Source organism: Pecten maximus, chromosome 18 (assembly GCF_902652985.1).
Source record: "Pecten maximus chromosome 18, xPecMax1.1, whole genome shotgun sequence".
NCBI classification, from domain to species: domain Eukaryota; kingdom Metazoa; phylum Mollusca; class Bivalvia; order Pectinida; family Pectinidae; genus Pecten; species Pecten maximus.
The window spans coordinates 12,714,128-12,738,108 of record NC_047032.1 but is presented as its reverse complement, the minus strand read 5'-3'; the positions used below and the strand labels follow the sequence as shown (position 1 = coordinate 12,738,108).

Genomic DNA, 23,981 nt, shown 5'->3' with positions numbered 1-23,981 from the left:
AACCCACAGTACATATAATAGTTATATGATTAGGAATTAGTAAGTCCCTGTGATAACTTTGTATTCATTTAAGCATTGAGGTTGATTTTTTTTTTATTTTCATCGGGGTATATGAAAAGAATTTTTTTTGCAAACTTTGTAAGAATCCGCGTCAATGCTTATAATTAATTTCAGTTGATTGATTTTTTCTAATTCAAAACATGTTTTATGTACAATTTTAAGGGTTTTATTTGGGATTCTTTTTCTCAGATCAATACGCAACGTCAATTGTCGTATTGTGACGTCACATTTTTCACGCCATTCTCAGAATTTCTTTCATAGAAGAATGAAAAGAATTTTTCGACCAATCACATTTGAATATTTACCATGAAAACAAAGAAAAATTAATTATAACATGATGCTTACAGGTTACAAGTTTGATAACTAGGTGGTACCAGGTAAACTCTGCTGGTAGACTGAACGTCCCCTAAAGTTACTGTTATCCTGGATGCCACTTTGAAATTTTAAAAAATAATGGCACAACGGTTCAGAATATCTACATAATCTCATGATCTATTGGTCTCTTTATGATTTCCCAGACCTTCCATGTGGATTTTGTCCCCTATTACATCACTTAAACGTCCTAGAAGGAGAAAAAAACATATGTATGTTGTATTTCTATAATCTCATATGTTAACAACTTTACACAATAATCGACATGTGTTATCAGAGATCTTGCAATTGGATAGTATATGATAACAAACATACAAATTTAGAGGTATTCCAACGAACTGTCACAAGATCATATATTTCTTCATGATACAAGGCATTTAAATAAATGCTGAGACAAACCGTATTTGAACACAATGTTTGTTGTGAAAATAAATCTATTGCTACTTTTCGGTCCATCATAAAAGCAAAAAGGATTCTCTATTTTAATCCTTATACAATGCCGAAAAATCACAATATTTAGAAAATGGTTGAATCTAAACACTTAACACTTTCAGTTTCCACAGAAAAAATACCGTGAATATCTAAACAACATAGTGCCTACGGGTAAATAAAACATTGTTATGATAGGCATGAAGTGATTTTACTAACAAAAGAAATAAAATTTCAACAAGAATACTGGGAATTGCTAAAGCAATACATATCCACTGCTGCATTTCTTGCATACAAACGTACAAGATGGACGGAGAGGAAACATATCGTTCCCCTAATTTCTCCAGTAGGGGATTAATAAAACAAAACATGAAAAAAAGTTAAAAACAAAACAAAACAAAACAGCCAGATAGAGAAGCACTAATTTAGCTGTTGTTGTCCCTTTTCATAGCAATACATTCTGTTTTCTAAAAATAGATTGATGAAAGGTATGTCAGGCAAAGCAAGACACTAAAGATATCACTTTTGTGACAGAATAACACCAGCATACTACAATCAGTAACTACCATCGGTAACTGCCATCGGTAACTGCCATCAATAACTGCCATCGGTAACTACCATAGGTAACTGCCATCGGTAACTACCATCGGTAACTACCATCGGTAACTGACATCAGTAACTACCATCGGTAACTGCCATCAGAGATTGATGTATTGTTGATCGTCCAATACTATTTGCAGATTCTTAATTTGTTTAGAGTTTTGTGTCATCCAAAGCAAACCTGAACTGTGCAATTGTAAGAAGGTTTGTAATCTTCAGGGTATCTGTGATCACCTTGTAGAAAAAATCAGGCGACTGGAAATGAAAATAAAATTAAACAATTACATTTCTTCGCTGAGATCAATGTAATATCGTAATGACAAAATACAATATTGGTAGATGAATCTAGGATAAGTTTGTATCATTCATCTTGATAATAATTTTGAAAGAGTTTAACAAAATTTTAGCAGACTTTCATGAGATACAATATACTGTATAGTCAGTAATATTTGTGGGACATTTAATTTCGCTATGTCTGCTGTCATTAAATATAGCCTGAAAATAAATACACAGCCAATATCTATATGCATTGAAAGGTATAGAAGTGTTTACTGAATAATGTTTACAAGGTATGATTGTGTGAAATTTAATGCCTGAAGACTAGATCCAACAGGGACAGCCATGAAACATAATTAGCACCGTGAAATTTAATACACAGTGAACATTGACATATACAAAAGCATACAGGATAAACACTTTTGAGCAAAGACAAGGTTAATCAAGTTCTGATAGTAGACTAAATTTCCATCACATTTATAAATAGTTATTAGTTCAATATTATCAAAAATAAAATGCCCGAAACATTGTTATTGTCTTCAAGATAATATGTCTATTCTGAATAATAAATCAAGCTTTAAAAGGTAAATCTGCTGGACTTACTTAAGTCATAAATAACTTTTGTTCTTGTCTTTAAGTGTTCATTGCCTGTGAGTGTTCATTGCCTGTGAGTGTTCATTGCCTGTGAGTATTCATTGTCTGTAAGTGTTCATTGTCTGTCAGTGTTCATTGTCTTTAAGTAGTCATTGTCTTTAAGTATTCATTGCCTGTCAGTTTCATTGTCTTTAAGTAGTCATTGTCTTTAAGTATTCATTGCCTGTGAGTAGTCATTGTCTGTAAGTGTTCATTGTCTGTCAGTGTTCATTGTCTGTCAGTATTCATTGTCTTTAAGTGTTCATTGTCTTTAAGTATTCATTGTCTGTGAGTGTTCATTGTCTGTAAGTGTTCATTGCCTGTTAGTGTTCATTACCTGTGAGTGTTCATTGTCTTTAAGTATTCATTGTCTTTAAGTGTTCATTATCTTTAAGTGTTCATTGTCTGTAAGTGTTCATTGTCTGTAAGTGTTCATTGTCTGTAAGTGTTCATTGTCTGTAATTATAAGTGTTCATTGTCTTTAAGTGTTCATTATCTTTAAGTGTTCATTGCCTGTGAGTATTCTTGTCTATAAGTGTTCATTATCTAACAGTTCATGATACACAAGGAAGGTTTATAAACTTGCAAATGTTCATTCATTGAAAGTCAGTCATTGAAAATATCGTGAAAGTAGTATTGGCCTACTGTATAAATTTAAATCAAATTTAATCTGAAGTCAGTCATTTGAAGTATAGTGAAAGCAGTACATGGCTAATCTGAAGTCAGTCATTGAAAGTATAGTAAAGGTAGTATATGGGGCTACTGTATAAAAGATCAAATTTAATCTGAAGTCAGTTATTGAAAATATAGTAAAAGTAGTATGGGGCTACTGTATAAATTCAGATCAATCTAATTGGTTAACTATATGATGTCAAAATGTTAGTAATCCTAACATTACTTTGTTAATCAGTGGAAGTATTTCCATTGTAGACATTACCTACCTCAGATTTGAGTAACATCATGAACGCTATTTCTACACCCGTCATCTTTTTCAATTGCTGCCTGTAAAAATCAAAATTACATATATGGATGAATCGACTAAGTACCATACATATTTTTCTCTGTAAATATTAAATATTTAGGTGTACAAGTATTTACAGAAAGCTGATCACATCCATTAATATTAAAGTTCCTGATATTTCAGGATATGGCCCAGTGACAAATGTTTTGTGAATTCACGAAAGAATAACAATTTTAGGCCCATTTTGATTCTACTGACTTCCCTTCCACACTTTTGACTCCAGTAGCATCAATGATGAGACCTAGAAGGAAAGACACTTCCATTTGCACTTTTCCAGAATAAAACAATTACTGCATCTATGAATACATTAATTTGTAAAGGTGCTTATCTCTTTCATGTCTTTTGAACAATTCTTATCTTAGATATACAACCTGTCACCCTTGTTGTACAGTATATCATCACTAATGGCAGAATTAATGATGAACAATTGCATTTACATGTGTATGAAAGCATTGTATTCATGCATCAGGGGGGCAACATGAAATTGATCATTTTAGGTAGATATATACCATCAAACCTGTTATAAAGGACACCTCTATATAAAGGACATTTGTTTATAAAGTACAGACTTATCAGACCCATTCCATGCAATTTACCATATGATTTACCTCTGTATAAAGGACACTTGTCTATAAAAACACTTTTTATCTGTCCCTTAGGTGTCCTTTATATACAGGTTTGACACTAGCATGATACATGACTATGAATATGTTTTGTGAACAATTTTACTCACAAAATTTTTATTGAAATTATTTTTTTTTTATATAAAACATTTTTTTTTGTTTTAATTATTCATTTCACATTTATTAATAGGAATATGGCAACAGACTACTCTTATGTAAGCTTTCTCCTTGTAAAATTGTATATTATAAAGGCCTCTCTGTCGGGCTATATTTGAATGTAAAATTTAAACAAGACAGAAATTTTAAAGATCATAACTGGCATTCCATCATAGGATCTCCAAACTCTAGACGGAATCTCTATAACCACCCGGGCTACCACAAGGACATCGGAAATAAACTGCAACTTCAATCAAGTTTATTACATTTTCTTACATCATTTTAGCTAATTTGAATCAATTCAGCAATAACTTCAATCCAAATACTAATGATTTGCTATGGTTACGCCAACAATGTTATAGAATTTCATGGCGAGACACTTGATGGGGGGGGGGCCTGGTAACCTCAAGGTCAGTTGGACATCACAACAAATGATAAACAAGAGACCTATAGCTAGCTAAAGTAGGCATGGTTAATTATTTTATCAAAGTCAGCTTGGTGGGGAAAACAATTCAGCATCAGTGGTCCTTCAAGCAAGTTTGGATAAGTACTTCCCCAAAGGTGAACCATAGTGGTCCAATTAAACTGATTAAGTATAGTGTACTCTTTACCCTTTCACCCCTACTGACCATATTGGACTTCAAATGATGAATGAATGGCAGAGTCCACTAAAGTGTTTTAGGGTTGAAAGGGTAAAATTACTCAGCAAATGGTAAAAATTATGAGAATTTTGCACTTGCCAAACAGGCCATGGAGGTTGTCACCAATATTCACTTGCCCAAAACCAAACCCTGGCCCTGGGTTTTTTCTTGCCTGGTCAGTAATCCTCAGTAGTTTCATTATACAATGTATGTCTCTTCACTCATAAAAAGCAACATATGTTACCAACAATCACATCTTATCAATACAAGGTCATTAAAGGTCGGTGTCTACATGGATGGGTCAAACTTAAGGTCTATTTTATGGTGACATTTCACTGAAGTCATATTTCAGGCACTTCTCTCTCTATCTATCAGGTATACTAACACATGCTATAGCAAGATTTTTTTTCAAATGTGCATCCCTTTCACTGCTGAGCATTAAGCCGAGAGCATCAAGTACTGATTTTAATGGTAGTAACCATAACCATTATAACTCATAGGGGCAAACGCTCAACTCAAAGGCCAAAAGGCAAAGCAGTACCATGGGAGACATTAGGAAGAAAGAAGTTTTTTTTAGATAGATAAGATAAAAAAAAATTCAGTCACCTCCCACTAATCATGCAATGGGGATAACAGGTACAATTGGTTTCCTGTTACAATGGAAATAGCTGTGATGTCACACTTTAATGTTGATGTACATTCTTTGCATATTTGTCACACCAGCAAGAACTTACGGAGATAGGCTGTGCTTTGCCATCCATTTTTCAACATCTTGTTCTTTCCACTTTTTTACCAACTCTACTGTTGTCATGGAGACTTGACTGCCACCAGCTGGCGGCGATGTGCTATACACAGGTTCAACCACGAGATCCTGGGCAACCTGAAGAGGTCAATAGGTCAAAGAATTAATTAGATTATGAATAAAGGGGACTGACAGATTCACAAGACCATATAGATAAGGCCATATTTCAATACATATTAAAACAGCTTTTTTTCTGATGGCTTTCTGGGCCTTTAATGGGCCCCATTCCCATATTTAAGCCAAATTACCAATCTACATTTTACTCCTAAAATAGTCTTTCCTAATTCACTAATTTTCATCCCACCAATGCATGATCTTTATAGGTTCCATGTCAGATTGATCTTTTCTCTACTTTTCCCTTCCTCTAAGTCTTACTAATCTGTGTAAATTCAGAAACAGCCCTCTAGTACTTTTCAAACAAGGGGAACCTATATATAAAATTTAAGATTAAGTGATAATGGCTGTCTGTTGTTTTCGGATTGGTCCCAAAATGCAACACCAGGGACCAAGGGGAACCTACATATGAAATTTGAGAAAGATCTCTTCAGTACCTTCTGTAAAATAGCGATAACAAACATCAATTGTCAAAATACAAGATGGCTGCCTGTCGGGCAGGTTGTTTTCTTATTGGTCTCAAAATCCAATATGCATAACTATGGGCACCAAGGGGAACCTACATATGAAATTTGCAGAAAGATCCCTTCAGTACCTTCTGTAAAATAGCGATAACAAACTTCAATTGTCAAAATCCAAGATGGCTGCCTGTCGGCCATGTTGTTTTCCGATTGGTCTCAAAATGCAATATGCATAACTAGGCACCAAGGGGAACCTACATGTGGAATTTGAGAAAGATCCCTTCAGCACTTTCTTAGAAATAGCGATAACAAGTTTCAATTGTCAAAATCTAAGATGGCTGCCTGTCGGCCATGTTTTTTTACGATTAGTCTCAAAATGCAATATGCATAACTAGGCACCAAGGGGAACCTACATATGAAAATTTGAGAAAGATCCCTTCATTACTTTCTGAGAAATAGCGATAACAAACTTCAATTGTCAAAATCCAAGATGGCTGCCTGTCGGCCATGTTGTTTTCCGATTGGTCTCAAAATGCAATATGCATAACTAGGCACCGAGGGGAACCTACCAATGAATTTGAGAAAGATCCCTTCATTACTTTCTGAGAAATGGCGATAACAAACTTCAATTGTCAAAATCCAAGATGGCTGCCTGTCGGCCATGTTGTTTTCCGATTGGTCTCAAAATGCAATATGCATAACTAGGCACCAAGGGAAACCTACATATGAACTTGCAGAAAGATCCCTTCATAACTTTATGAGAAATAGCGATAACAAACTTCAATTGTCAAAATCCAAGATGGCTGCCTGTCGGCCATGTTGTTTTCCGATTGGTCTCAAAATGCAATATGCATAAGTAGGCACAGAGGAAAACCTACATATGAACTTGCAGAAAGATCCCTTCATTACTTTCTGAGAAATGGCGATAACAAACTTCAATTGTCAAAATCCAAGATGGCTGCCTGTCGGCCATGTTGTTTTCCGATTGGTCTCAAAATGCAATATGCATAACTAGGCACCAAGGGAAACATATATATGAAATTTGCAGAAAGATCCCTTCAGTACTTTCTGAGAAATAGTGATAACAAACTTCAATTGTCAAAATACAAGATGGCTGCCTGTCGGCCATGTTGTTTTCCGATTGGTCTCAAAATGCAATATGCATAACTAGGCACCAAGGGGAACCCACATCTGAATTTGCAGAAAGATCCCTTCTGTATTTTCTGAGAAATAGCGATAACAAGTTTCAATTGTCAAAATCTAAGATGGCTGCCTGTCGGCCATGTTTTTTTACGATTAGTCTCAAAATGCAATATGCATAACTAGGCACCAAGGGGAACCTACATATGAAAATTTGAGAAAGATCCCTTCATTACTTTCTGAGAAATAGCGATAACAAACTTCAATTGTCAAAATCCAAGATGGCTGCCTGTCGGCCATGTTGTTTTCCGATTGGTCTCAAAATGCAATATGCATAACTAGGCACCGAGGGGAACCTACCAATGAATTTGAGAAAGATCCCTTCATTACTTTCTGAGAAATGGCGATAACAAACTTCAATTGTCAAAATCCAAGATGGCTGCCTGTCGGCCATGTTGTTTTCCGATTGGTCTCAAAATGCAATATGCATAACTAGGCACCAAGGGAAACCTATATATGAAATTTGCAGAAAGATCCCTTCAGTACTTTCTGAGAAATAGTGATAACAAACTTCAATTGTCAAAATACAAGATGGCTGCCTGTCGGCCATGTTGTTTTCCGATTGGTCTCAAAATGCAATATGCATAACTAGGCACCAAAGGGAACCGACATATGAATTTGCAGAAAGATCCCTTCTGTATTTTCTGAGAAATAGCGATAACAAGTTTCAATTGTCAAAATCTAAGATGGCTGCCTGTCGGCCATGTTTTTTTACGATTAGTCTCAAAATGCAATATGCATAACTAGGCACCAAGGGGAACCTACATATGAAAATTTGAGAAAGATCCCTTCAGTACTTTCTGAGAAATAGTGATAACAAACTTCAATTGTCAAAATACAAGATGGCTGCCTGTCGGCCATGTTGTTTTCCGATTGGTCTCAAAATGCAATATGCATAACTAGGCACCAAGGGGAACCGACATATGAATTTGCAGAAAGATCCCTTCTGTATTTTCTGAGAAATAGCGATAACAAGTTTCAATTGTCAAAATCCAAGATGGCTGCCTGTCGGCCATGTTGTTTTCCGATTGGTCTCAAAATGCAATATGCATAACTAGGCACCAAGGGGAACCTGTATATGAAATTTGAGAAAGATCCCTTCATTACTTTCTGAGATATAGCGATAACAAGAATTGTTTATGGACGGAGGGACGGACGGATGGAGTGACGGACGGACGGACGGACGGACGGACGGACGGAGGGAGGGAGGGACGGACGGACGGACCACGGACCACGGACCACGGACGCAGGGCGATATGAATAGCCCACCATCTGATGATTGTGGGCTAAAAAAAATGGATATATATGTATTATATACTTACAGGAGCACTGGCAACAACTGAGGCTGACTCTGGGATGATAACACTATCAACCATATCCTTGCTTAGCTTCGATGAGATTTCTTTCACTAGACCCTCCATGCGGGACTCAAACGAATACTTTCCCCCAAAATCAAAGAAAAGCTTGGCACCACAGATGAACCCCAGCCAGCCATCTGGTTTGTAGTTAAGTTCCATTTTAAGCGGAATCACCTTTTTCTTCTTTTGAAAAGCATATTCAGCCTCTGAAAAATTAAACATCAGTAAAAATGCTATACCGCACTAACAACAACACATTTTAAGAGTTGTCCCCCTTTATATGAATCACTACCTCGCTATCTCTGACCATCAGCGTCTAGAGCGCTGCATCTCTAACTGTCATTGTCTCAGAGCCTCTAGATCATTGTGTCTCCGACTGTCGGTGTCTCAGAGCCTCTAGATCACTGTGTCTCCGACTGTCAGCGTCTCAGAGCCTCTAGATCATTGTGTCTCTGACTGTCGGTGTCTCAGAGTCTCTAGATCACTGTGTCTCTGACTGTCAGTGTCTTAGGGCCTCTAGATCACTGTGTCTCTGACTGTCAGTGTCTTAGAGTCTCTAGATCAACGTGTCTCTGACCGTCAGTGTCTTAGAGTCTCTAGATCACTGTGTCTCTGACTGTCAGTGTCTTAGGGCCTCTAGATCACTGTGTCTCTAACGGTCAGTGTCTTAGAGTCTCTAAATCACTGTGTCTCTGACTGTCAGTGTCTTAGGGCCTTTAGATCAACGTGTCTCTGACCGTCAGTGTCTTAGAGCCTCTAGATCACTGTGTCTCTGACCGTCAGTGTCTTAGGGCCTTTAGATCATTGTGTCTCTGACTGTCAGTGTCTTAGGGCCTTTAGATCATTGTGTCTCTGACCGTCAGTGTCTTAGGGCCTTTAGATCATTGTGTCTCTGACCGTCAGTGTCTTAGGGCCTCTTGATCAGTGTGTCTCTGACCGTCAGTGTCTTAGAGCCTCTAGACCAGTGTGTCTCTGACCGTCAGTGTCTTAGAGCCTCTAGACCACTGTGTCTCTGACCGTCAGTGTCTTAGAGTCTCTAGATCAACGTGTCTCTGACCGTCAGTGTCTTAGAGTCTCTAGATCAACGTGTCTCTGACCGTCAGTGTCTTAGAGTCTCTAGATCACTTTGTCTTGGACCGTCAGTGTCATTCTGGTCCAACATTTACTCTTCTTCTGTGGACCTGTCAGACTGTTTAGCAACTTACAATTGTAATATAATTAACTGAATTCAAATTAGATATTCTGTATTCTGAGAAAAACAACAATTCTGCCGATTCTGATACAAATTTGTTCAATGTGAACATACCAGCTCTACAGTTGTCACTGTCTTTGTATTTCTGTGAGTAGCAAACAAGGACAATCTCAGCATTTTCCACAGCACGAGCCATAGCATCTAGTGTGGACCCCTCCATGTCATCAATGTCCATCCATACTTTGAATCCGTTAACTCGTAGACCATCACGGACCTTTTTCAACATGTTCTGGTGACCCCACTGGTAACTGATCATAATGTGGCCTTCAGATTTCACTTCTTGGAGACCATTTGTAGGAACATGGACAGGACTTTGCTTGGGTGACATTAGTTTTATACCTGTGGACATCACAAACAGGATTGGTTAAAAAATAATCTTACTTAACGTTCCGATATTTTTGTAGCATGTTCAGTCTCTCAAATTTGTAACATTCTGATTCAATTTACATGTTTTCAACAGATACCTTTCTGAAACAAAGCTAAATTTGGTTTGTTTGTTTTTGTTTAACGTCCTATTAACAGCCAGGGTCATTTAAGGACGTGCCAGGTTTCGGAGGTGGAGAAAAGCCAGAGTACCCGGAGAAAAACCACCGGCCTACGGTTAGTACCTGGCAACTGCCCCATGTAGGTTTCGAACTCGCAACCCAGAGGTGGAGGGCTAGTGATAAAGTGTCGGGACACCTTAACCACTCTGCCACCACGGCCCCTTGTAAAAAAACAAAGCTAAAATACTGGCAATATATATTTGAGAAATAATTATGGCTGTGAAACATGTATGCTCTAAACCCTGCTTTGTTGTTTGGTTGATCACCCCATGAATAGCAAGGTTAATATTGAGGAAGTGTCTGCTTGTAGTAGTTGGTGACTACCTCACTAAACAACATATGGGAGACCCAACGTAGCAATTAGGGTAAGGTGTCTTGCCAAGGGACACAACCAGGACAGCACAGACCAACCCATTTCTCAGTTTTCTGAGAAACAAACACTACCCTTGGTAAGGAGTGTGGAAAGGCCACCTCAGATCTTCACCTGAGATTATGTGGTCAGTGCTCTAACTGACTAAGCCATCATTGCCCCCAGCTGTTTTAACAACAAGAGGCCCAATGGGCCTTAACGGTCACCTGATATTTCAGTTAATCTGATTGACCCTTTTTGGCCCCACCCATCAGGCCAAGGGGTCAGTTAAGCCAACATGTACATATCATTAAGCTGTCATCCCATGCCATTGTCAAAAATGCAATTTCCCTATATAAACTATAGCAAAGTTTACCCTCTCCCAAGGGGCAAACGTGCGACCCCAGGGTCATTAAATTCACAAAATTTAAGTAAAGCACCATGAGACCCTTTCATCTATGAAAAGTATTTGATTCTACCACATCTCAAGTAGAGAAGAAGATTTTTGAAATTTCAGCCAATTTGACCCTTTTTAGCCCCGCCCATCAGCCCCTGGGGGTCAGTCAGGGCCAACATGTGCATACCATATAATTCATAATTTTGGTTGACCATCAGCCATAGAAGCTTTCTGCTAAATTTCATTGAGTTTGGTTAAGCGGTTTTGGAGAAGAAGTCGAAAATGTAAATTGTTTACGGACGGACGACGACGGACAAAATGCGATTAGAATAGGTCACTTGAGACTTCGTCTCAGGTGACCTAACAATGGAGCCTAAGTCATCCAAAAACATGGCACTAATCGATATTTGACACTATCTATCTAACAAATCGTATGATAACCAAATTTGTTACGGATGTAGATGGGTGCAAGGACAAGGAGCATATCAAACAGTTTTCACATCAAGGCTCTGTACAACATACCTATGTCTTTGTAGAGTTCTGACTCTGCCAATCTTTCTCTCATTGTCCATAGAGCCCCATTGCAGATTTTCCTCACTTCTTTATCCGGAGAATGCTGGAGGCGTATGAAAGTGTCCACTGGCTTATACTCATCATCCTGAACCATATCTTTCTGGTTCTCCTTGTCAAATGACAGGGTCCACATGGCCCCTACAGCCTCTGATGGAAAGAAAAATTTGATGCCAGGTCAACTCCTGAGAACCCAACAGGCTCTAAAGTGAAGATACGTTTGATGTCAGGACAAAAATACCTTGATACCAACATCTGAGCATTTATTTATGTCAATACCGCAGTAACTAGATGACGGTTCGTTACTCTAGCACCAATTTATTCTTAACAATGATTAAGTCGATAATTATCATAAACTTCTCAAAAATCTGATAAATGATTTCTCATGAATTTGATAGTCCTCAACACTTTTAATGTAAAGGATTTTTTTATACCTCACTGTTACAGGACAACGGCCGTCACTCTCGGCCAGTACATACCTCACTGTTACAGGACACCATCACTCTCGGTCAGTATATACCTCACTGTTACAGGACACCATCACTCTCGGCCAGTACATACCTCACTGTTACAGGACACCATCACTCTCGGTCAGTACATACCTCACTGTTACAGGACACCGTCACTCTCGGCCAGTACATACCTCACTGTTACAGGACACCATCACTCTCGGTCAGTACATACCTCACTGTTACAGGACACCATCACTCTCGGCCAGTACATACCTCACTGTTACAGGACACCATCACTCTTGGTCAGTACATACCTCACTGTTACGTACAGGACACAGTCATTCTCGGCCAGTACATACCTCACTGTTACAGGACACCGTCACTCTCGGTCAGTACATACCTCACTGTTACAGGACGCCATCACTCTCGGCCAGTACATACCTCACTGTTACAGGACACCATCACTCTCGGTCAGTACATACCTCACTGTTACAGGACACAGTCATTCTCGGCCAGTACATACCTCACTGTTACAGGACACCGTCACTCTCGGTCAGTACATACCTCACTGTTACAGGACACCATCACTCTCGGCCAGTACATACCTCACTGTTACAGGACACCATCACTCTCGGCCAGTACATACCTCACTGTTACAGGACACCATCACTCTCGGTCAGTACATACCTCACTGTTACAGGACACCATCACTCTCGGCCAGTACATACCTCACTGTTACAGGACACCATCACTCTCGGTCAGTACATACCTCACTGTTACAGGACACCATCACTCTCGGCCAGTACATACCTCACTGTTACAGGACACCATCACTCTCGGCCAGTACATACCTCACTGTTACAGGACACCATCACTCTCGGTCAGTACATACCTCACTGTTACAGGACACCATCACTCTCGGCCAGTACATACCTCACTGTTACAGGACACCATCACTCTCGGCCAGTACATACCTCACTGATACAGGACACCATCACTGTCGGTCAGTACATACCTCACTGTTACAGGACACCATCTTGGCCAGTACATACCTCACTGTTACAGGACACCATCACTCTCGGCCAGTACATACCTCACTGTTACAGGACACCATCACTCTCGGCCAGTACACAGCATACCTCACTGTTACAGGACACCATCACTCTCGGTCAGTACATACCTCACTGTTACAGAACACCATCACTCTCGGCCAGTACATACCTCACTGTTACTGGACACCATCACTCTCGGTCAGTATATACCTCACTGTTACAGGACACCATCACTCTCGGTCAGTACATACCTCACTGATACAGGACACCATCACTCTCGGCCAGTACATACCTCACTGTTACAGGACACCATCACTCTCGGTCAGTACATACCTCACTGTTACAGGACACCATCACTGTCGGTCAGTACATACCTCACTGTTACAGAACACCATCACTGTCGGTCAGTACATACCTCACTGTTACAGAACACCATCACTGTCGGTCAGTTCATACCTCACTGTTACAGAACACCATCACTGTCGGTCAGTACATACCTCACTGTTACTGGACACCATCACTCTCGGTCAGTACATACCTTACTGTTACAGGACACCATCACTGTCGGTCAGTACATACCTCACTGTTACAGGACACCATCTTGGCCAGTACATACCTCACTGTTACAGGACACCATCACTGTCGGTCAGTACATACCTCACTGTTACAGGACACCATCACTGTCGGTCAGTACATACCTCACTGTTACAGGACACCATCACTCTCGGTCAGTACATACCTCACTGTTACAGGACACCATCACTGTCGGTCAGTACATACCTCACTGTTACAGGACACCATCACTGTCGGTCAGTACATACCTCACTGATACAGGACACCATCACTCTTGGTCAGTACATACCTCACTGTTACAGGACACCATCACTCTCGGTCTACATACCTCACTGTTACAGGACACCATCACTCTCGGCCAGTACATACCTCACTGTTACAGGACACCGTCACTCTCGGCCAGTACATACCTCACTGTTACAGGACACCATCACTCTTGGTCAGTACATACCTCACTGATACAGGACACCATCACTCTCGGTCAGTATATACCTCACTGTTACAGGACACTGTCACTCTCGGTCAGTACATACCACACTGTTACAGGACACCATCACTCTCGGCCAGTACATACCTCACTGTTACAGGACACCATCACTCTCGGCCAGTACATACCTCACTGTTACAGGACACCATCACTCTCGGTCAGTACATACCTCACTGTTACAGAACACCATCACTGTCGGTCAGTACATACCTCATTGTTACAGGACACCATCACTCTCGGCCAGTACATACCTCACTGTTACAGGACACCATCACTCTCGGCCAGTACATACCTCACTGATACAGGACACCATCACTGTCGGTCAGTACATACCTCACTGTTACAGGACACCATCTTGGCCAGTACATACCTCACTGTTACAGGACACCATCACTCTCGGCCAGTACATACCTCACTGTTACAGGACACCATCACTCTCGGCCAGTACACAGCATACCTCACTGTTACAGGACACCATCACTCTCGGTCAGTACATACCTCACTGTTACAGAACACCATCACTCTCGGCCAGTACATACCTCACTGTTACTGGACACCATCACTCTCGGTCAGTATATACCTCACTGTTACAGGACACCATCACTCTCGGTCAGTACATACCTCACTGATACAGGACACCATCACTCTCGGCCAGTACATACCTCACTGTTACAGGACACCATCACTCTCGGTCAGTACATACCTCACTGTTACAGGACACCATCACTGTCGGTCAGTACATACCTCACTGTTACAGAACACCATCACTGTCGGTCAGTACATACCTCACTGTTACAGAACACCATCACTGTCGGTCAGTTCATACCTCACTGTTACAGAACACCATCACTGTCGGTCAGTACATACCTCACTGTTACTGGACACCATCACTCTCGGCCAGTACATACCTTACTGTTACAGGACACCATCACTGTCGGTCAGTACATACCTCACTGTTACAGGACACCATCTTGGCCAGTACATACCTCACTGTTACAGGACACCATCACTGTCGGTCAGTACATACCTCACTGTTACAGGACACCATCACTGTCGGTCAGTACATACCTCACTGTTACAGGACACCATCACTCTCGGTCAGTACATACCTCACTGTTACAGGACACCATCACTGTCGGTCAGTACATACCTCACTGTTACAGGACACCATCACTGTCGGTCAGTACATACCTCACTGATACAGGACACCATCACTCTTGGTCAGTACATACCTCACTGTTACAGGACACCATCACTCTCGGTCTACATACCTCACTGTTACAGGACACCATCACTCTCGGCCAGTACATACCTCACTGTTACAGGACACCGTCACTCTCGGCCAGTACATACCTCACTGTTACAGGACACCATCACTCTTGGTCAGTACATACCTCACTGATACAGGACACCATCACTCTCGGTCAGTACATACCTCACTGTTACAGGACACTGTCACTCTCGGTCAGTACATACCACACTGTTACAGGACACCATCACTCTCGGCCAGTACATACCTCACTGTTACAGGACACCATCACTCTCGGTCAGTACATACCTCACTGTTACAGGACACCATCACTCTCGGCCAGTACATACCTCACTGTTACAGGACACCATCACTCTCGGTCAGCACATACCTCACTGATACAGGACACTGTCACTCTCGGTCAGTACATACCACACTGTTACAGGACACCATCACTCTCGGCCAGTACATACCTCACTGTTACAGGACACCATCACTCTCGGCCAGTACATACCTCACTGTTACAGGACACCATCACTCTCGGTCAGTACATACCTCACTGTTACAGAACACCATCACTGTCGGTCAGTACATACCTCACTGTTACAGGACACCATCACTCTCGGCCAGTACATACCTCACTGTTACAGGACACCATCACTCTCGGTCAGTAGATACCTCACTGTTACAGGACACCATCACTCTCGGCCAGTACATACCTCACTGTTACAGGACACCATCACTCTCGGTCAGTACATACCTCACTGTTACAGGACACCATCACTCTCGGCCAGTACATACCTCACTGTTACAGGACACCATCACTCTCGGTCAGCACATACCTCACTGATACAGGACACCATCACTCTCGGTCAGCACATACCTCACTGTTACAGGACACCATCACTCTCGGTCAGTACATACCTCACTGTTACAGGACACCATCACTCTCGGTCAGTACATACCTCACTGTTACAGGACAACGGCCGTCACTCTCGGTCAGTACATACCTCACTGATACAGGACGCCATCACTCTCGGTCAGTACATACCTCACTGTTACTGGACACCATCACTCTCGGCCAGTACATACCTCACTGTTACAGGACACCGTCACTCTCGGCCAGTACATACCTCACTATTACAGGACACCATCTTGGCCAGTACCTACCTCACTGTTACAGGACACCATCACTCTCGGCCAGTACATACCTCACTGTTACAGGACACCATCTTGGCCAGTACATACCTCACTGTTACAGGACACCATCACTCTCGGTCAGTACATACCACACTGTTACAGGACACCATCTTGGCCAGTACATACCACACTGTTACAGGACACCATCACTCTCGGTCAGTACATACCTCACTGTTACAGGACACCATCACTCTCGGCCAGTACATACCTCACTGTTCCTTGACACCATCTCGGCCAGTACATACCTCTTTGTTCCTTGACATCTTCACTCTCGGCCAGTTTGACGAGTGGGGGAAGCACTCCTTGTTCTACTAGAGCTCTTTTATTGGCATCATTCCTTGCGATTCTTTTTACGGCTAAAAATAGTGTATATTTACTTTCACATTAGCAGTATGTTACCTTAAGTGAGCTTAGCATAAAAGTTGTATTCAATATCAGGTGATCTTGATGCATAGAAGCTTTAAAAGACCTTGATGAAATCAAAAGATGAATTTATTGTTGATAAAGAGAACTTCATAATTGTATATAATTATCATATATATTAGTTCAACTATTAATATAATGAAATAAGAAATATTATGCAAATATTGAATTTAGGAATGCACTTTTTTTTTCTTACATCCATATGGCAAATCTAGATTGACACATTGCAGAACCTGGCAATTCAGTAGATAGTCATTTAGTCTGACAATTATGATAAGTTTTCTAGAGCTTTTCCAACAAGAATTCCACGGAAGTGGAGGTGTCGCCTGTGTATGCGAATAACTAAAGGGTCATAACTCTTTAAAATTAGGACTTGAAAAAATAAATGGCTATAACTCTTTTAAAAACTTGCGAAAGACTTCCCATGAAATTTTGAATTAATTCCAGTAATTAAAGGGCCATAACTCTTTAAAACTAGGACTTGAATAAAAAAAAAACAATAACAAACTTGTCCACAGTATTATGGTAACGAACATTCTATTTTCGCAAAAAAAATTAAAGGGCTATAACTCTTTTAAAAAGGTCCGAATAAATTTGGTTAACGAACTTGTCCACAGTATTATGGTAATGAACCTTCCCATGCAGTTTCAAATTAATCCAGTAATAATTATTCAAGTTATTGAGTGGAAACCATTTTCGCAAAAAATTAAAGGGCCATAACTCTTTTAAAATGTTGCGAATAAATTTGGTTAACGAACTTGTCCACAGTATTATGGTAACGAACCTTCCCATGAAGTTTCAAATTAATCCTGTAATAATTATTCAAGTTATTGAGTGGAAACCATTTTCGCAAAAAATTAAAGGGCTATAACTCTTTTAAAAAGGTGCGAATAATTTTGGTTATTGAACTTGTCCGAGCTATCATGGTAATGAACCTTCCCATGAAGTTTCGAATTAATCTGTTCTAAACTACTAAAGTTATCGCACGAAAACCATTTTCCGGACGACGCCGACGCCGAAAAGTAATACCTATATGTCTCCTTTCTCAAAGGCGACACAAAAACTATTAAGATGTTACTATAGCTATTAATCACTGTAAATGTGCTAGTGTCTCTGATATTGACAGACACTTACATACAGGTGTTATACAATGCTACAAAGTGTTCCCTGTTAAGTGGAAAGGTCGAGAAAGGAGGGATTGTGTTTATAATAGCATTCATAGACATGAATTATAGGATCATGAATACCATGTACATGTCAAAGCTTGCTTGCATGTATAATTTTCAATTAAAGTTTGTAATTATCTTTGCTAAATTATAAAATGTGATGAAATTATTTTGATATGCCATTTAAATTTGTTGGTGGGGTTTATTATATCCATGATCACACTTGACACATATTTAGTTTATGTGTAAATTAAACAATCTGATTTTTGTTTTTGTTCTATTATTATTTTTTCTGCAAATTAAATTCAAGAAAGAGGCGCCCCAATTGGCCTTTATAACAATAAGCTGACTATAAAGACGAAGTGCTCGCCTAGTAAACATACTCAGTAGCAGTATATTGGTACCAAGAACAATTCTGCAATATATATACTGTACTGCAAGTATGGAAATTTACATGAGGGAGAAATTTTAATGCTAAATACGCAGACGTAAAGACCAATAGTTCAGGCAGATTTCTCTCATGTTTATTGTTTTGTGATAAGTATTTAGAACACGTCTACAGTATATATGTTGTCCCAAAAATACCAATACATGTCAACACATCGACTTGGGATCAAATTCCTAGTGGGTTTCATCTAAATCTAATTGATAGAAATGAAGAATAAGTTTGAAATGTCTGTTAACTTGATGAAAACTTGATTGAAAGTTTGAGCCAAATCCAACACCAGTTATAAACTTGAGAAGTTTGAAATATCAATTGAAGTTTATGGACAGTGCAGTGCAAGACAGAAAATGACAGGTCAGATGACCTTAACAGTACCTGAGTTTTTACCCGAGTGAGAACTGAATATTTATGGTATTTTATTATAAACATACTTCTAGCTAGTTCCTGGGGGCTCCATCCAAATATTCTCCTATTTTTCTCCTTCATAACACGTGTCAGACTGTTCTTGAGAAACTTCATTACACCTTCGTCTGTTCGAATGATCTCGCTCTCCTGTTCATTCACAATATCTGCCAGTGATGCTACGGCTGATAGTCGGTACTTCTCAATGGGCGAGTTTAAATACGGCTTCAACAAATCAACAAATCCTTGGCTATGCAGCTTTTCAATATTTTTGTCTTGCATAGCTATGTTGTGAATGATTGACAAAGGACTGCCGATTACGATTTTAATGCGATTGGCCTGAAACAGACAGAAAAATAATGATAGAAATACTAATAATAGAATATGCCGTGACCTCCAAACTAAAGTTTAGTGGTTAGGACAACATCATTAAAGAAAAATAAATTATTACGAGATTCTTGTTTCATACAGTTCAGCAATTAGCATCTATGGAACTGATGTACAGTGAAACCTGTCTAAATAACCCTGGTATCCTGAGAGATCAAGAACTGTGTGTAGTTAATAGAAAGGATGAGCTGTTCTTATTAATTTGGTATGGTTTATTTTGTTTAAGGTCCTATTAACAGCCAGGATCATTTAAGGATGTGCCAGGTTTTTGGAGGTGGCCATGGAGGACAGCAGAAGTACCTGGCGAAAAATCACCGACCTACGGTCAGTACCTGGCAACTGCCCCATGTAGGTTTCAAACTCGGAACCCAGAGGTGGAGGGCTAGTGATAATTAAAGTGTGCCGATTTCTCATTAAAAGGTTTTTGCCCAGTAAAACAGACTCTATGATATATATGCCTTAATTTTGTTGTCTAGAGGTTAATATAAAATAAAAAACCAAATAAACATATCTGTACAAACACAATAGATATCTACTTGAAGTTGATATCAATTTTTAACAAAATCAATATTTTTTTGTTGTTGTTGTGTATTTTATCAACATTCTGGTCAACTTTATACATCAAATTTTTGTTAAGTACTCATGTTTAGGAAGGGCTATTTTGTGTAACCGGTACACTTTTTCCACTATTTTAAAATTGATGATTTTGTAAAATGAAGAAAGGCACAAGATTACAAGATTGGACTGCAGGGGCTTATTTGTGGATAAATCTGATTAATTTATATGGTAATAGATAGATGAATGTCAGACTTAACATTAAATGTATAGGGCTACCAGAGACAGATTCAAACAGCAGTATTCTTAATTATCATAATTTATATTTGCAAATGATTTCTGATCAAGATTACAATTTATAGTTATAGGTCTGTATCAGGGCTTTTTCTCATTGGTTTTGGATGGGGCCTTTTTGTCTCATTTTGGGAAGAAAATTGGTTAACTGGAAAAGATTTTTTCAGCAGTAGAATAAGATTGCAAATTTTCGGAATTAAGCTCAAATATGAAATAATTTCAGTTAGGAATGGGACGCATTAACGGCCCCAAAAAGTCTTGTTTATTGATGATATCAATGAGTTGATCACTTACGCCTATTTTTTCTCCACTCAGATGAGGCTCTGTCCATTTCTTTAAACCCTCTGCAAGACAACCAAGAAACTCTGGATGATCCACGAGGATGTCAGCCCTCTCTATTTCATTGTCCGAAAAATTAGTCAATATCCCAAACGAATTCAACAATGGTGTACACATCACCATATCCAATGTGCCATCCTCATTCTCATATCCCTGTTTCAGTATATAAACCACCATATCACAAAATTGTGTTACTGCGCCCTCTGCCACCATGAGTCGATAATAATCCATTTTAAACTTATTTTGGACATTTAAAGGACAACCTTTCAATCTGAAATGATAAAGGAACGAGTTGTTTGATATTCTCCTGTATGTTGGGTTAATCTTCCCTGTTTCTGCATCCACCAAGAGACTTTTGTCATGTAATGGACCCCAGGTATGTTTTGCATCTTCAAAAGTCTTCTGAATTTTTTCTTTCATTTCTTCCTCTGTTAATGGTTTCGTTTTCTCTTTTTCTTTTTCCTTTGCATCCAAGTCTTCTGCAACAGATTTCTCTGTACTATCTGTCCCTTCTTTTGTTGTATCTGCCATTTTCTCTTTATCTTGATTACCCGGCTGAATCGTAATCTCCGACCTACCCTCTTCTCTTTCCTGCATAAACATTTCTGTTTTTTTATCAGTTTGAATATTATTAGGATTTTCTAGATGTGAACTTTGATCAGTTCTAACGTTTTCCTTGTTGATTAAAATTGGACTATCTTCTGTCTGATTTTTTTCCTCAGCTACACTATTTTTTGAGTGGTGTTTTGCTGTGATTTGACCGTTGACCTTTAGGTTGCTGTTAGACGTGGCTATCACAGCAGTGGTCGCAGATGATGATCCACAACCCATAAGTCTTCATTTCAGTCTATCTTCTGTAAAATAAAATCAAGACGTAAGTATACATATAATTATGAAAGTACATTAACATACATGAACAGTTGTCAGGTCTGTGTATATATATATATATATACAGTAGTCCCCCGTTAAACCGCCACCTTTTGTCCAGGGCCGATTTTGGCGGTATAACGGAGGTGGCGGTACAACGGGGTTTCAGTAGGACGGCAATACATTATAAGTATACATTTTGGATGAGTCCCGGCATATTCTCTGATATCTCGTTTCTGTCCCAAGCTGAGTAGCTAGGGTGCGTGTTTTCTTTGGTGTGTCCATTTCAATAATGAAAAGCAAACTGGACAAACAACCACAAAACACATTCAAATATTTCAGGTGAGTAGTATTTACTTTGTACTCGAGGAAACTTACCTGTATACACCTGTATGTGTGGATTATACACGCATGACCGACGACTCGATGGACACGTGAGTGACAGCAAAAACGTAAACAATGGCGATAATTTCGGGGGATATGGCAGTTTGGTATTTGAAATTAGTTGGCGGATGGCGATATGCGGGGAATGGCGATATTAACAGGGTTTTATATAGCAGGGAAATCCGTTCCTAACAAAATTGTGGCGGTATGCGGGGTGGCATTTGAAACGGGGGGCGGTATACCGGGGGACTACTGTATGTGTATATATATATATATAGGATAATAACTATGTAAAACTTCATGCCTTCATGATCCTGTATATTCCCATCACACATACACTGTACCTATATATATGCAAGTGATATATGTCTGCTACAGTGACATACATGTATTCTTATGATAAAATGATAGTAGTCTTCATGTATAGGTATTTCTAGCTGATTTCATCATATGAATATTTAGACTAATTTTATCAAATAAGACTGTACCGGATACATGCCCCTTAGCTATGCTACTCCAATAATGTTAGAGGTTTTACACGGCAAGATACTTTTGACAGGCGCCGTGTAACAGTCAGCAAAATCATATCCGATAGAAAAAGGGCCGACCAGCGGCCTCTTATGTTACAGGATTAGCCCCTATGCCAGTACTATACATTAATCAGTATACCTTGTACATCATAACTGCCAAATTGGTTGAGCTCACTGGTAAGTTATTTCTCACAGGTTCCAGACTAACAACAAATACATTGTACACAAATAAAATATACACAATAGAAAGTATACATGTGCATTGGTTTCCTCGTTTTGATTGTTGCTTTGTAACTGACAAAAAGTTCTTGAATTTCCCAATGACTGTCTGACTTATATCTAAAAAGATTAACATGTTGATACTGTTGATTTAAAAATACATGAAAGGGATGAAGAAGTTTGGTTATCCCTCTCAAATCAAATATATAACACGTGAAAAGAAGCCCAAACCCCCCCCCAAAAAATAAACAAACAAAAAAACCAGCAATTCCACACACTCTAACGAGCTTAATTGAAAACCATGAACAACGAAATCATAACTGTTTTACTGGTGACGTAGTCTATCTCTATCACACGCCGCCTCGAAACTGCACTTGGATGACATTATTTACTTAAGCACCTTCTCTCGTTGTAGTAGTGTGCAGTCTGATTTCAAATGAACTTTGTGCCTGGAAAGGATTACTTAAATCTGCTTACCTCAACAATTTAGTAAATTTAGCTCCTCCGAACTATATTTATGTAAATACCATGACTACCCCTGTATATATTCTGTGCATTACAAACGTTTCACTGACTACGTATACGTGTTGAACGGAAAGGTGCGTTCGATTATGTACATTCGGGTGTGTTCGGTTAGCAACTTCTCTGATCTGGGACGTTTTCATTTTATGTGCTTGAATTCGTGTTGTTTTCAGGCGAGCCTTGACAAAGACTTTCAAGACCTATATTTACATGTGCAGGTTCTTCAAGACATATGCATGAATAAACTTTTTTATTTTACAAAATTTCCAAATACCTATTGCGCCGGGTATCCCCGCCACCGTTTTACTATTTATGCCCATTTAGCGACATCACTTGAAGTTTGAATAGGCGATAGGCCTACAAATTGTATCACTTGAACGACTAAGTGATATCACTTAAATAAAACTTTTATGTGATCATTTATAAATGTGTTCACAAAACAGAAAACGTTTTATTATCCCTCTTTGTTTTTCTATGTGAGATATCATTTATATCCGTTTAATAAGTGATATCTCTTAAAAGTTTTCAATAAGTGATATCACTTTCAGTGTTCAATAAGTGATACACCTATATCTT

The 23,981-nt window shown here is 39.3% G+C and overlaps 1 protein-coding gene across 3 annotated transcripts; it reads right to left on the bottom strand.

Moving 5' to 3' along the window:
* Nucleotides 1–269: 269 nt before the first annotated feature.
* Nucleotides 270–23,529, bottom strand: LOC117316559. Of its 3 annotated transcripts, none has more exons than XM_033871203.1 (10): nt 23,361–23,529; nt 20,839–21,737; nt 19,338–19,647; nt 17,118–17,228; nt 11,812–12,009; nt 10,053–10,337; nt 8,711–8,952; nt 5,546–5,691; nt 3,312–3,372; nt 270–1,716 (listed from the first exon to the last, which is right to left on the bottom strand). In XM_033871203.1, the coding sequence occupies exons 2-10, from the start codon at nt 21,712–21,714 to the stop codon at nt 1,615–1,617; spliced, it is 2,331 nt and encodes a 776-aa protein (XP_033727094.1). In that variant the 5' UTR covers nt 21,715–21,737; nt 23,361–23,529; the 3' UTR covers nt 270–1,614. The 3 variants fall into 3 exon arrangements, with proteins under 3 accessions (XP_033727094.1, XP_033727096.1, XP_033727095.1); XM_033871205.1 differs by lacking the exon at nt 23,361–23,529 and adding an exon at nt 23,284–23,340; XM_033871204.1 differs by lacking the exon at nt 23,361–23,529 and adding an exon at nt 21,947–22,604.
* Nucleotides 23,530–23,981: the final 452 nt, after the last annotated feature.

Coding starts and splice junctions, on each gene's coding strand:
- LOC117316559 (XM_033871203.1), bottom strand. CDS start 21,714: ATGGGTTGTGGATCATCATCTGCGACCACTGCTGTGATAGCCACGTCT. Junction 17,229..19,337: donor CCCCCAGGAACTAGCTAGAA/GTATGTTTATAA, acceptor CACTATTTTTAG/CCGTAAAAAGAATCGCAAGG. Junction 8,953..10,052: donor CAGTGACAACTGTAGAGCTG/GTATGTTCACAT, acceptor TTAATTTTTCAG/AGGCTGAATATGCTTTTCAA.